Below are 14408 nucleotides of genomic sequence, written 5' to 3'. Positions count from 1 at the left end.
AGCCCCAAATCAAATAAATAACACAAATAAAATAAATATCTTCATATAAACAAACTAAGGCTTTGTCTCTGTTCTTTCCATTTAAAATTAGAGGCAACAACTGCATTTTAATCACGATCCAAACAAAGATGCTGCATACATGCAACACGAGCAGTTTTTAATCTAAATTAAATTGTATCATGTCGAAATTTGAAGCAAAAATAGAATGGTTTGACTTCAGTTTTGTAAAACTATACATACAAAAATATCTGCACGAAACCGAAACAGCAGACGAGCTGAATGAGACGCAGATTCACTCTCTGCCAGCAGGTGGCGCTTAAAGCGTTTCCTTGGTTTCCGCTGTAAACAAACCAAAGCCACGCTGCATTATAAAAAGAAAAAATACCATCTAAAGACCATAAGTTCCCCTCAGACATACATTCATATAAACTCCTACCTCTAAATTAATCGCGATTTGTTTAGCATCTCAACTGATTTGAATCGTCACATATTTGAATCGATTTTCAACCGGCTCGCGGTTAATCGTTACATCCCTATTCAACAGCATTCAGTATATCTCAACATTTATAAAAAAATAAATAAATAAAAATCGTTACTCTATAGATCTTGATAAAATATTTTCCACCTTGGTATTCAGTGAATGAGCACAATGAATAATAAAATGCAATAATTTTCATTTAAATGCTCCAATATAACAATACATGGTAATACATATTTTTTTTAACTAAAACAAAAACATCATGTAGAGATTTCCATGAATATTTGCAAGTTGATAATGCGATAAAATTGCGAAGTTTGCCTTGATGCCTAAAAATGGGATAGTACTTATCCTCAAGTTGTTCCAAACCTGTGAGTTTCTGTCTTCTGCTGAACACAAAAGAAGATATTTTGAAGAATCAAACTGACTTCCATAGTATTTTTTCCTATACTATAGAAGTCAATGGCTACCGTCAACTTAAGTCCCCCACATTCTTCAAAATACCTACTTTTGTGTTCAGCTGAAGAAAGAAGCTCATACAGGTTTGGAACAACTTGAGGGTGAGTAAGTGATGACCATTTTCGTTTTTGGATTGCCAACTAAAATCATAATAAATATATTCGCGCTGCTTTTCCAAATGAGATCAATTTTTAAAAGACACTTTATTTGGCCATTAGCTTTCCAAAACACAGTATCTTTATATTTGTTTTGTGATCCTTCCTTGTCCTGTGACCTGGCACATTAATAACATTTATGACTTAAATGTTTCTTTTGAAACTTGATGATTTCTATGAATCATTTCAAACTGGCTACCTAAATGCAAAAGTCAGTTGAATATAATCGATTTATAATTTATTGAAAAGCAAAGTGAAAAACTAGACAACAACATTCTTTTAACTAATTTTTAGAAAAAAAATATAAAAGATTAGGGTCAGTAATAGTTTTTCATTTTACTTTTTGAAAGAAGTCTTCTGCTCATCAAAGCTGCATTTATTAATTATTACAAATGGAGCTCTTTTGTATTGTAATACATTTTGAAATGTAATTTATTTCTGTGATTTAAAGCTGCATTTTCAGTGTCACATGATCTTCAGAAATCATTCTAATATGCTGATTCGCTGCTCAAGAAAGACATTTATTATTATCAGTATCAGTGTTAAAATCAGTTGTGCTGCTTCATATTTGTTTGTGATAACCATGATCCATTTGTTTCATCGTGTTTTGATGAGGAGAAAGTTCAAAAGAAGTGCATGCTATTCAAAATAGATTTTTTTTTTTGTAACAAAGTAAAAGGTCCTAACTGATACTTGAATCAATTTAACGCATCATTGCAAATAAGATTCTTAATTTCTTTAAAAAAAATCCTACTGACCCTACATGCTAGTTTGTGGCAGATAAAGGCTGACATTCCCTGTTCTTTAGCTCATTTGGGGGTCTGTATAGTTTGTCCGTCGTCCAGTAGTGTTTCTATAGTATTCCAGGCACCTAAAGGAAGAGTCAGCGTCTGAACTGTCCCCTGCTGTTACTGTTACACTGTGGTTTACTGTCCTTTTCTCTGTAGAGTTAGAGATCAGAAGACGTGAAGATGAATACAAGTTTACAAGTGAGTGATTGTTTTGTGTACTTCACTTTCACATGCAGTAAAATAACCTAACAGAGGAAACATTTGAACTTTCCTGTGGCCATATATTTTTTTGCTGACTCAGCATGACTCCATGTTTCCGTGTACACATATCAACCCTCTGTGCTTGTGTGCGGGGCACTTCAGGATCAGTTGGGTTCGTCGCTGACCTCCATAAAGTTGGATAAAGTGTCACAATGACTTAGTTACGCCTCTCATGGTCTCTGGCCATTCAGATTTCACACTGGGGCTTCTGTCTGTTTGCTTCCTATTTATAGTGAGGCCAGCAGGATCATTCTGGACCGGGCTTGCGTAATAGTGACCTCTAGCCTAACTTAGATCCTGAGATGTGAAATGAAGATATGAGTAAGCTCATGTATAAAAGTAGTTTACTTGTGAATTTGAGAAATAGTTTCGAAATTAGGAACGTTGTTAAAGTAATAGTTCACCCAGAATTAATAATTACCATTAATTCATCCCTAAAATGCAATTATTTTTGTAAATATTTTGTAGAATGTCCAGAATGCTCTTTTTTTTTTTACGCAATGAAAGATCCAGAACTCTTCCTCTAAAAGCAAACAGCACATTCCACACTTGACTGAAAACCTGTGTTTGGTTATTTCATATTTTTAGAGATTTAGCCCACAGGGCTTCCAGGCAAAATTCTTGTGGTCTCATGTTGCTTTTTCGTGTTTAAATAAATAGCACATGATCTGCTGGATGGAGATGTGAAGTAGTTTGGTTGTTTTCTTAGAGCTGCTTCAGATCGCTGGCATCAGTCCCCATGGCAACGCTCTGGGTGCGTCTGTTCAGCAGCAGACCAATCAGCAAGCTCCTCGAGACAAAAGGGGCAGGGACGTGCTTGACTCCGCCCACACTGATATTAAGCTGGAAAAGAGCAACGTTGTGTTGCTGGGACCTACTGGATCAGGTTAGTACAGGATTTCCACACAACTCTTTATAGCACCAACTGGTGGCCAATTTGAATAATATTTGGTGTATTTTTGCTGGCATCCCAAAGGGATGAGGATCTGCCATTTACAATTTAAATTTCCAGTTGCCTAAACCTGAATGGCTTTTGATAAATATTTATCCAGTCTAAATTTTTGGGTCAACTTCATGAAAAATACCTATAAAGTCATATTTAACTAAATATGATGTTTTATTTAAAAAAACAACTAATTAACATAAATTAACAATTTAGCAAACTATTTGTGGTAATGATAATGACTCGTAATTATTTTTTTTATCACAATAATGAGAATTTGAGGAAAAATGTGCTTAATTGCCATGCAAATAATGCAAAAAATCATAATGGCCCTAAATTTGGCCTCATTTTCTTAATGCAAAACATCATACAGGGCTCTAGACTCACGGTGCGTTCCAACCGGGATATATCGCCCTCCGAAGGGCACTTGGGAGTGAAAACAATCATGGCCGCCATATTGAAAGGTTGTTCTAAACCAAAGTGCTCAAAACTGGCCACTTCAAAGGGCCCTTTGGATTTCGAAGGGTACAACTGATGGACACTTCGGGCTCCCATGATCCTTTGCGCGGATTCTTTCCATGATGACGGCGCCTCCGTGTGGGCACGGGATGAAGGGCACTTCAAGAAACAGTTGTTTGGTCCCCTACACCCTTCAGCCCTTCAGAGCTCTCACTCCGGAGGGTAAAACCTTTGAAGGGATTAGGGCACAGGGATGAGCCCCTCCGAATGGAACGCAGGGTCATTCTTCCCACTGGTCGCTCTTTTGCGACTAACTTTCTCAGTTGGTCGCACGAGCACATAATTCTGTCGCAAATTTTTTTTTCTTTTTTGATACAACATTGGAATTAATCAATGTATGCTGATTAACTTTTATCAACGTTTATAGTTATATGGTAACGAAAGTGTTAACATTCAACCCTTTTTCACTAGTATTATATGTGATTTAAATTTTGTGAACAGGAGTTCCTTTCACTTTCGAATTCGCGATCTTGGTGTCACATTTTACAAGAAAAGATAATTGTCTGTTTTGCTTATATCTATACACCTTTCACTTTTTTACGACTAAAACAAAAGATGGATTCATTGTTATTCTTAATTAAATAGCACAACAACAATAAAACAGTAAGATGCAATGACAAACTAGCTTACGTAAGGTTTATTAACAAAAACGAATAAGACGAGGCATGGCATACACCACATGCTGTATTATATGTATTGATAAGCTACTACTAAATATTGTAGAAACTTATTTTTCTGTAAAGTTGCTTTGCAACGATTTGTATCGTGAAAAGCGCTGTACAAATAAACTTGAATTGAATTTAATTTAATTTAATATACCGATCAATAAATTACAGAATGTTTAGCAAACACTGAGGAATCAAGTAAATAAAAAAATATATAAAAAAAGAAAGAAAGCCTCCATAGCATAACGTGAGATAAACAGCAAAGATAAGTTTTTTAAAAATGAAAACAAAGAGAAAAGTAAAACTAAACTGGCTGTGGGTGACAGGACTTGTATGTTTTGTTTTTTCCACAAGAATACCAACATGTTCACCTTCTCTGGTTTATGAAGCGGTCTTTTATTTTACTTAAGTGTGAAAACCAAATCCTCCATCTGCCATCATTTCCTCATTATTCACGTCATTTTTTCCGTGCGCTGCGTGCACCTTCGCGCTCGTGCTGATGCGGCGAGTATAAACCAGGCTCTACACCTGAAGCTCTCTTCACGTGATCAGTGAAATCTGACTCCTGCTACAATGTGCTGCGGCTCTGCAACGCTCGCTGTATGGAGCAGACGCTTTGGAGCAGCGCGGAGCATGCACTCAATATGCGACCACGTCAAATTTTAACTCGCACATTCTCAAAAAATTGTCGGAAATGCAACCATTTTGGTCGCAGTCTAGAGCGCTGTTATATCTTATTATTTAGATTTTTGGTAGAAATATTACCCAGACATTTTTTTTGTGCAATTAATCCTTTTAGGATATTTTAGCACTTTTATTTATTTGTTTATTTGTTTATATTTATTCACTTTTATTAAAGACGGAACAGCAAGAAGGTGATCTTTATGAGCGAAAACCACAAAACTATTGTTATTATCAGTACAAAGTAGTCTGTGCGAAGTCTGAATTAAATTCAACTTAATGATTTGATCATTTTGATGTATTTTGAAATCTTTTGACATGATATTGTTGACATTCATAGGTAAAACCCTGCTAGCCCAGACTCTGGCTAAATGCTTGGATGTGCCCTTCGCCATCTGCGATTGTACCACCCTGACGCAGGCGGGCTATGTCGGCGAGGACATTGAGTCTGTTATTGCCAAACTTCTGCAGGACGCTAACTATTCAGTCGAGAAAGCCCAGCAAGGTCAGACTCTCAGACTTCAGAATTTCAAACATTTCGTCTTAGGAAAAAAAACACACATTCTACTAACATATTCTGTTACACCAAATACACAAAATAATGATCTTTAAAAAAGCATCATATGACCCCTTTAACTAATTCTGTAACTTTGTACAAATATGTTCTGCATTCATATGAAGCAAGCACACTAAAACAATGCCGCCCCACCTATGTGTAATATTTTCATTTAATAAGCAATGTCATAATATTTCCTTCTTTACAAGGAACAGAAGCTGACTGATATAAAAACGCCTCCATGCGTGACCTTTGAACATTTAACTGAAACATTTTGATTCCTCTTTCAAAGTTAACTTACTATTTTTAAAAACGAACCCTTTCCATTTGGACGTCTGTGATTTGTCATTCATTTGTCATTCTCTTGCAGGCATAGTGTTCCTGGATGAGGTGGATAAGATTGGCAGTGTGCCTGGAATTCATCAGCTGAGAGATGTTGGGGGCGAAGGAGTTCAGCAGGTCCGGGATTATATTTCAGCCACATTCATCTCTCCCAAAGCTCTATGATTCTGTCACTGCCAATACACAGAGTTACTGGCCTACTAAACTACATCACACTGCTGTAAATCTCTTATCAGAGCTACTGCCTGAACGCACAGCCAGAATTGTTGAATAGATATTAATATAATTTATTTACAAGTAATGATATGTAAGTAATGCACAAATTTGTGCAACTATGAAGCAGTTTTTTAAATGAGATATTAGTTGAATAAATCACATTGTGTCCATCTGTGTAAATCTAAGGAGCTGCGAGCACAACAAACAACAACAGGAAATGTTGTTGGTCAGTTGGCCATAATTTCTCTTACACATAACTGTATCTTAAAGGGTTAATCGATCGCAAATAGTCCAGTGGAAGTTGCTTGACTGTGTTTAACCTTGAAATGTGCTTGTGACATCGGTTTTGTTCCAAGGAACTCTTAAGCCGAGATATTGAGTTTTCCATAAACATGTTTAACAAATTTTTTTTTACAAAGACTGTGGTTAAACCAAGGAAAATTAAAAAGTTTTTTTTTTTTGCCAATACTGATACATAGAGGTAATTATTTAAAAAAAAACAAAAAATAATCATAGAAATGGTCCAGCAATCAACTTTACAATGTTTGGAGTACATGTACTGACCCTAAACACTTTTAGTGTGGACAGAAATGATTTATCTCTGGAAACTTGTTACATTATGCATAGTTAGAAAACACTGTAAATCATTGGTTTAGGCTGACCAACAGAGCATTGCAGCAATCTGCGTTTGAAATGACATGAACCTATACAACAGGAAAAAAGGACAGGAAGGGTCTAATCTTGATGCTCAAGCGTACTAATCTGCATGACCAGGTAGTCAAGTAAGCAGTCTGTGACAATCAGCTGATAATCAAACACTATCCCACGGGTTCATAGCTGACCTAGCTGGTGTTGTTACTGTCATGCCCGGCAGAATAATGATATTCTGTTGAATTGTTATAGACAAACTTAAAAGGTAGGAAAACTGTTTCTTAATGATGCTAGCTGTATTGTTTATATCAAAAAGAGAAGCGGACCAAGAAGCGAACCTTGAGGTGTCTTGGGTATCCTCGCTTCTGAGAAAATCATTAAGAATCAACCTGTGGAGCAGGACACAAACCAACAATGAGTAATAGATTAAACAGAGTAGCAGAACAGAAAGCTCCAGCAGAATTTAATTATTTTGCATTGTGTAATTGATGGATGTTGATGTTCCTGTGTGTCTGTTCAGGGTTTGCTGAAATTGCTTGAGGGAACAATCATTAATGTTCCAGAGAAGAACAGCAGGAAGTTGAGAGGAGAGACAGTGCAAGTGGATACAACCAACATTTTGTTTGTGGCATCGGGTGCTTTCAACGGGCTGGACAGGATAATCAGCCGTAGGAAAAATGAAAAGGTTATTTTTTCTACAGTATAATATAATTTACAGGTTCTCCAACGTTTGCCTGATTACAGTGTGTTATACTTTCTTGATGTCCCCTACAGTATCTTGGTTTTGGGACGCCCTCTAACCTGGGAAAAGGGCGTCGAGCTGCAGCAGCTGCAGATCTGGCCAACAGCTCAGGGAATGAAGTGGATGCAATGGCAGAGATTGAGGAAAAGGACCGGCTCCTGAGGAACGTTGAAGCACGGGACCTCATCGAGTTTGGCATGATCCCAGAGTTTGTAGGCCGTTTGCCTGTGGTGGTGCCACTGCACAGTCTGAACGAGGAGATGCTGGTGCAGATCCTTACAGAGCCTCGTAATGCAGTGGTCCCTCAATATCAGGCCCTCCTCAGTATGGATAAAGTATGTATATCATGCTGCATGTACACCAGGGGTGTCCAATCCTGCTTCTGGATGGCCAATGTCCTACAGTGTTTTCTCCAAACTGCTCCAACACACTTGCTTGAAAGTTTATAGTGATTCTGACGACCTTTATTACCTGGTTCAGGTGTGTTTAATTAGGGTTGGAGCTAAACTCCGCAGGACAAGTGGCCCTTCAGGAGCAGGATTTGACACCCCCGAACCACACCAACTGACATCGTTGTAACCCATGTTCTATACACCTTTAGTGGCTCTTGCTAGATCAGTAGTAAGTCTAGTTGTTCATCTTCTGGTTTTGTGATTTTCATTCCAGTGTGAGCTGAATGTAACTCCAGATGCATTAAGGGCAATCGCCCGTTTTGCACTGGAACGGAAGACAGGAGCCAGGGGTCTCCGCTCCATCATGGTAAATAACAGGAATCAAAACCTCACTCAACCATCATTCACAAGAATTCTGTAAGGCCACATTTACATTGCAGTCCTTTTTGCCAAATACGATTTGTTCACTATATCCGATTTTTTTTTCTGACGACCAGCTTACATTTTCTTTTAAAAGTGACTCTTATCCAATATCTGCATTTACACTGTACACTGGGAGACCGAAACAGGGTTGCCAGGTCTGCAAAACAAAACCAACCCAAATGCTAATCAAAAATACCCTAATCACTTTTTTATTCGGCAGGTTTCCAATTTAGTGGGAATCCCCCTCTGTCGAAATAGCAAGGGGGAGAGATCACTTTAACCTACGGACTAAAAAACAACCCATTGCAACAGTGTAAAATAAGCCCAATTCTGCAGGGAAACTGCAGAGCTGGCAACACTGCTGGTAAAACCAGCAACACCTGCAAAAGCGTCCACTTGAGTCAACATCATTTGCTTTTTCAATGACGTACAACTCGCGTTGACGGGAATATCGGATCTGTCTCTAATGGCAGACACAAATGTACAGATCCGATTGATACCAGATTTATTTCCACATATTACACGGTTATTACACGTTCCTGGGTCATATCCGAATTAGGTTACTTAAACCATGTAATGTAAATGCGGCCTAAGTCAACAATGTCCGATGGTGCTCCTTGAGGGCCAACGTCAAATGGAGTTTAGCTCCAGCTTTCCCCAACACACCTGTCTGGAAGTTTCTATTCATCCTGAAGACCTTGAGTAGCTGCTTCAGGTGTGTTCAAATGGGGTTGGAGGTAAACACTCCAGGACAGCGTCCCTCCAGAAGCAGGACTGGATACCCCTGCTGCTGTAAATACTTCTACATCTCTGGTCTTTCAGGAGAAGCTCTTGCTGGAGCCCATGTTTGAGGTGCCTCAATCTGACGTCATTGCTGTGGAACTGACTGAGGAGGTGGTCCAGGCCAAGTGTGGGCCACGCTACATTAGGTACAGCTACAGTTTTTCAAGCGGCTAATGTACTGTAGATATTAGCAATCTTCCAATCTGTTTTGGAGATGGTTCTTTAATGAATCAGTCCAATCCTTTCAGATCTCTTTTGAAATCTTCAGCCACTTCAATAGATCCTCAACATGCATTCACAAAACTGAAGCATGGACATGCTTCTGAGCAACCTATAAGAAGTGATTCTGTCCTTAAAGGTTTTGTTTTAGGGACCAGTGGCTCCCTAGTCGGTTTGTGAGCCTGGAGCACCAACTAAGAATGTGCAAAATAAACTTTGATTTTGTGTGTGTTTGTGATCCAGAGCTCCTCCCAAAGAAACCGAGGAAGAGTTTGACTCGGCCTCTGAGGAAGACAATTGGCCCAGACACGCCGACGCCGCCAACAACTGAACGTGAAGCTGCTGAGTGCACATCACGTCATTATTCCTAAAGACAGCAAAATGCCATCACTATGGAGTCCTTCCAGCTGGACCTAAACCGAGAGCTTTGTTTGTAGATTTTTAAATGGCGGCACGTTGAACAACAGTTGGAATGTGTATTACATTAAATATGGTGCATTTAATAACCTAATGCAGATATGAAAGTGTTAATCTAGTTTATTTTCAATCTCTGGTGATTGATAATATTTGTATCTGTCTAAAGATAATTATTCTATACTTATGAAGACGTTAGTGGATGGTTTGTTGCTTGTTGCCGGTGTGTGAACATTGTAAGGGAAGTAAACGGATTATGTTGAATTTTAGTATTTCTGGTGCATAATACACCTATGTCCTTTTTTTAGCAGGACACACTGATACCGCACATGTGATATTTTCTTATGCCTCTGTTTTAACCATGATGCTCAATTCTACAGCACAAGCCTCTGTTACGTACATCGTTTTACTGTTTTCAGACAACTTACTGTTTTCCTGTTAACTTAAGAACTGAACAAAAACAATGTGTTAATAAATTTGACAAAAGTTGCACACATTTTCTGTGCAGTCTGTGATGTGTACTTTCTGTTGCTTTATTAGCTTTGTCCTGTAAATTGCATACTTCAGTTTCTATTTAACTCTGCATACACAAATCAAAAGACAGTACTATCATTTCTCTGGTTTCGGTTTTGCTCTTATTTCTTTTTTTTTATCAGCCCACCATTTATTTCCCTGTTAAAAACCGAAACCAAATCCTTCAAGATAACAATTGAAACAATGTTTTGAATGATGAAAATAACTTTGGAAAAGCCCTAAAGAGCAATGAAATCACAAGTTCTGAGAATCATCTATTGTTTTTGTATGCGAGGCATGTTGTGATGGTCCCCTAGGTGGCAGCACAGAGCAACATCAGTAGATGAGACATTCATTCTTGTGATTACTAGAAAAGTAGCTTTTTGGATTGTCTTATTCATATCATGGTCTGCCATTAGTTTTTTTTTATTTAAATAAAGTAATTTAAAGCATAATTCGTAGTAGAAATCTGACAAGTTTGTATACTTGCATAAACAAAAACATATGCGAGTTATCAGAGTTATAAGTTATTAACCAGTTTGCATGCTTGTCCAATGCTGTACTTGTCTAATTAATATTAAGTATGTAATTAACGTGTAAATAGACAAAAACTAGCAGAATTGTTATAAGGCCCTTAAAATCTTTTCCACCTTTCACTTCATTAACTGTTTTTCTGACGTCTACCAAAATTATGGCTATAATAATAATATCTATTCATATATAAACTTTTTGAATGGCTGTCTTTGGACCGCTCAAAAGTGTGGGGTCAGTAAAATTATTTATTCAGATAGAAATACGTTTTAAATATATATTTCAAACGCGCTCCTCGTGAATTATATGCCTTGAGTCTTGAATCTCTTAAGGATCTGTGTTGCTACACTGTAAAAAATGACTGAATTTAATGGTAAAAGACTGTTAAATGGTTAACGGTAAATTCCCCTACTAAGTGTATTACAAAGGTACAAAACAGATTTCAGTACTTCAATAGGTTGGTATAGTAACATTACATCAGTTAATGAAATTACGGTATTTAACTGTAAATTTAAGTTAAAACTGTATTTTTTTAAGTTAAAACTGTATTTTGTACGGTAAAATTCCAGCAACCACAGCTGCCGGTTTTTTACCGAAATTTTATGGAATTTTTTTCCAGTGGAATTACAAACCCAACAAAAAGTAAATAAGCTATTTTCAAGGCGGACTTCCAGGTTCGTTTATTCAGCGGTGTGACACCTCCTCATAATATAAAGACCGATTTTTCGCATTAATAAACATAAAATAAGTTAAAGCTTACTTATTTGTGTGGATGAAGTGTATGGAAGTCAAAATGTGTCAAAATAGCTGAACACGTTGAAATGTCCCGCATAGTAACTAGATGTGTAACATTATTATGAGAATTATATTATTAAAATTGTGTTATTATTATGCATGCAGTTTTCATAACTATATTAACTGGTGTTAATTTGTCACACCACTGGACAATTGAAATGTAACAATAGTGAAATCAAGCCGATTTAAAAGTGAAAAAAGAAAACATAAAATAAAACTGACCAGTTACAGCATCAAAACATGAAAGCATGTACTCTTTTACGAATAAAGACACTTTAACCTTAAAACTGTCTTTTGTCCATGTCCATTTGTCAGCTACTCAGATATTACATCCCTATTTTAACTATACATATTACATATCCCTGAGATAATATTTTTTGCTGCAGAACAATGGCAGGAGAGAATCTGTGAATATTAAGAGACACTGGATCTAAAGGAAATGTCAGTGATGATACTGCCTCCTGTCCGTAGTCATCCTCCTCAGCACCTCGCTGCTGAACTGGTACGTGAGCTTCTTCTTGACCTTTTTGACCTCGCCGGTCTTGCTGTAGTTGCGCAGGGCCCTGGCCATCTTCTGGTAGGTCATTCTCTTGCGGTTGCCCTTCTGCTGGCCCCAGCGGCCGGCGAGTGTCTCCTTGTGTTTGGAGGAGAACTGAAAGACGCCTCGCTCTCGGTCCACCCACCAGATGCAGTCCCGCATGTCTCCGTCCTGCAGGAGGTCCAGGAGGAACTGATAGAGACGCACTTTCCGCTTGTTTCCTGCAGAAGTTGACGTTCAGTTTAAAGTCTGGATTGCACACAATCCCATCAGCTCACCACTTTTGATACCAATGATTTCTTTCTTCAAAAACTAACGTCAAAGGAATATTCTGGAAAACTATTTTTTTTTATAACCAAATAATGGTTCCCTTCATCTCAGTGGAATAAGATGTGACTTTTCTACATTTTCTATCTATATTCACATAAAAAAAAGAAAACTGAGCTTGATTCGGTTGTTCTGAAAGTATATTATTTATTTATTTTTTTTACTAATCTGGTATTTCATTGAAATGAATGGGAAATGCGAAAAAAAAAAAAAATATATATATATATTTGTTTTATTTTATTTTTTTTTCATTTGTCAAAAAAAAAAAAAATCAAATAAATTTCTACACAGAAATAAAGGCCTGATACTAGAGCACAAATGCAATGTAGAAAAGACATGCTCACTCACACACACACACACGTGTGACCGCAGCAGAGAGCATTTTTATAGAAAATGGCAAATAAAATCAATAAATCCTGCATAAATCTGAAAATGTCTGCACAAAAATGAAGGCCTGATACTAGAACACAAATGCAATGTGGAACGAGCATATTCACATTCAGCATATACACACGCACACCATTCATATCTGCTTATTGCAGTTTGTGTGTGTATGTGTGTGTGTGTGTGTGTGTGTGTGGTTTTTATTTACATTTAAGTAAAATAAAATTGTTTTAATTTTACTTTTTAGATTGAAAAAAATATGTGCCTGCAATCAAGTTTTAGTGACAACTTGTGTGGCATTTCTGCAAATTTATGTGGCATTATTGCAAAAGTGGGCACTTCAAAATACCTCAAACAACAAAAAAACTAATTTTATCCTTTGAGAAAAATACTGTTTTTAATGTATTTTATAATGTTTCAACATATATTTACAACATATATATCAGAAAAGTTGTGAGAGGAGCAGTTAGCCACTTCCAGAAAAATGAATGCATCTCCATGGGCCTCTGCTGGATATATATGGTCATTACACTTTAAATTTTTTTCAAAAACTGTAATTTCTATAAGTTTTTTTTCCAACCAGCAGATGGCAGAATTCTACACCTAACACCTAGATCAATATCCAGAAACAACTTAAATCAAATTTAGATAATCATTTAAGTGATTTTTTTTTTCATGAAAATGTAATATTTCACATGCAAGCTTTTTTAAAACAGTGGTTTACTGAACAAATTGCTCTTTATTTAAATAAATCAAAGTATAATTAAAATTAGCTTATGCTCTAAACTATATTGAGCCCTTTTACATTAGCCTGCTATGAGGTTACAATTAACAACAGTACTATTTATTTTTAATTATAATAATCAAGACTCGACTTAAAAACGTTTATGCAAAAATTAGGGGTGTAACGGTACACGTATTCGTACCGAACCGTTTCGGTACGTGTCTTTCGGTTCGGTACGCATGTGTACCGCACGAATACAGTTTTTTTTTTCTTCTTCTTCTCAGGAAATTCAAATAATAAATGGCGTTTTGACCATCTTTTATGAGGCATGACAGATTGCTGTAGAAACGCCTTGGAGAGCCGCTTCTGGGACGGTTCAGAGACGTGCTGGTATATAATCCCAACACAAGCACTGACTAGAGCGGCCGCGATCAGCTCCGGTTCCCGTGTCTGAGCCGTGACGCCCCGCAGATTTGTGCAGAGCGGAGCGCGAGTGAACGCGGTCATTCCTTCCTCTGTACTACTAGTTTTAACGCGAATAAACATGACTGAACATCTCATGCCTCATGTAATTGCTCAATCAGTGTTTCAACCGCGGAAAGACATCAACAATACAGAAATAAAATGTCACGTAGCATTTAATTTACCTCAGCAAGTCATCAGTGTCCACAGCTCGTTAGTTCAATCATACCGAACCGTGACGTTAAAACCGAGGTACGTACCGAACTGTCATATTTGTGTACCGTTACACCCCTAGCAAAAATGTAAATTGCACATAAAGCAGTTTTTAAATTAACCTCTTAAAATGTCTATTAGTTTTGTTTTCATAATATCATTTACACTGCTGTCATAACTTGTTTCATAATAGATTTATTTAAACATACATTAAATAATTAAGACATCACT

General features: G+C 37.2%; 2 protein-coding genes across 5 annotated transcripts in view; one reads left to right on the top strand and one right to left on the bottom strand.

The window, feature by feature from the left end:
- Positions 1-10186, top strand: part of LOC107679967 (ATP-dependent Clp protease ATP-binding subunit clpX-like, mitochondrial) — a 14824-nt gene extending 4638 nt beyond the window's left edge. For 2 of the 3 annotated variants that reach the window (XM_016475698.1, XM_016475699.1), the window contains exons 7-15: positions 2040-2081; positions 2854-3030; positions 5293-5457; positions 5879-5967; positions 7238-7402; positions 7492-7794; positions 8126-8218; positions 9097-9203; positions 9520-10186. In XM_016475698.1, coding sequence (XP_016331184.1) covers positions 2040-2081; positions 2854-3030; positions 5293-5457; positions 5879-5967; positions 7238-7402; positions 7492-7794; positions 8126-8218; positions 9097-9203; positions 9520-9607 — 1229 coding nt within the window. In that variant the 3' untranslated portion in view covers positions 9608-10186. The remainder of the gene's footprint in view (positions 1-2039; positions 2082-2853; positions 3031-5292; positions 5458-5878; positions 5968-7237; positions 7403-7491; positions 7795-8125; positions 8219-9096; positions 9204-9519) is intronic. The other variant, XM_016475701.1, reaches the window with a different exon arrangement.
- LOC107679969 (transcription factor PU.1-like) overlaps positions 6656-14408 on the bottom strand; it is an 18197-nt gene continuing 10444 nt past the window's right edge. Inside the window, exons 5-6 of one of the 2 annotated variants that reach the window (XR_001633103.1) lie at positions 11919-12288; positions 6656-6665 (exon numbers count right to left, since the gene is read on the bottom strand). Coding sequence is in view for 1 of the 2 variants with exons in the window: in XM_016475703.1 (XP_016331189.1) it covers positions 11972-12288 (317 nt within the window). In the remaining variant the exon portion in view is untranslated. Of the gene's footprint in view, positions 6666-11335; positions 12289-14408 lie in introns of those variants that run through there. The other variant, XM_016475703.1, reaches the window with a different exon arrangement.

Source organism: Sinocyclocheilus anshuiensis, unplaced genomic scaffold (genome assembly GCF_001515605.1).
Source record: "Sinocyclocheilus anshuiensis isolate Anshui unplaced genomic scaffold, SAMN03320099.WGS_v1.1 scaffold528, whole genome shotgun sequence".
Taxonomy (NCBI): Eukaryota; Metazoa; Chordata; class Actinopteri; order Cypriniformes; family Cyprinidae; genus Sinocyclocheilus; species Sinocyclocheilus anshuiensis.
Note: the sequence above shows the minus strand (reverse complement) of the source record. Positions and strands in the feature narration are given on the sequence as shown.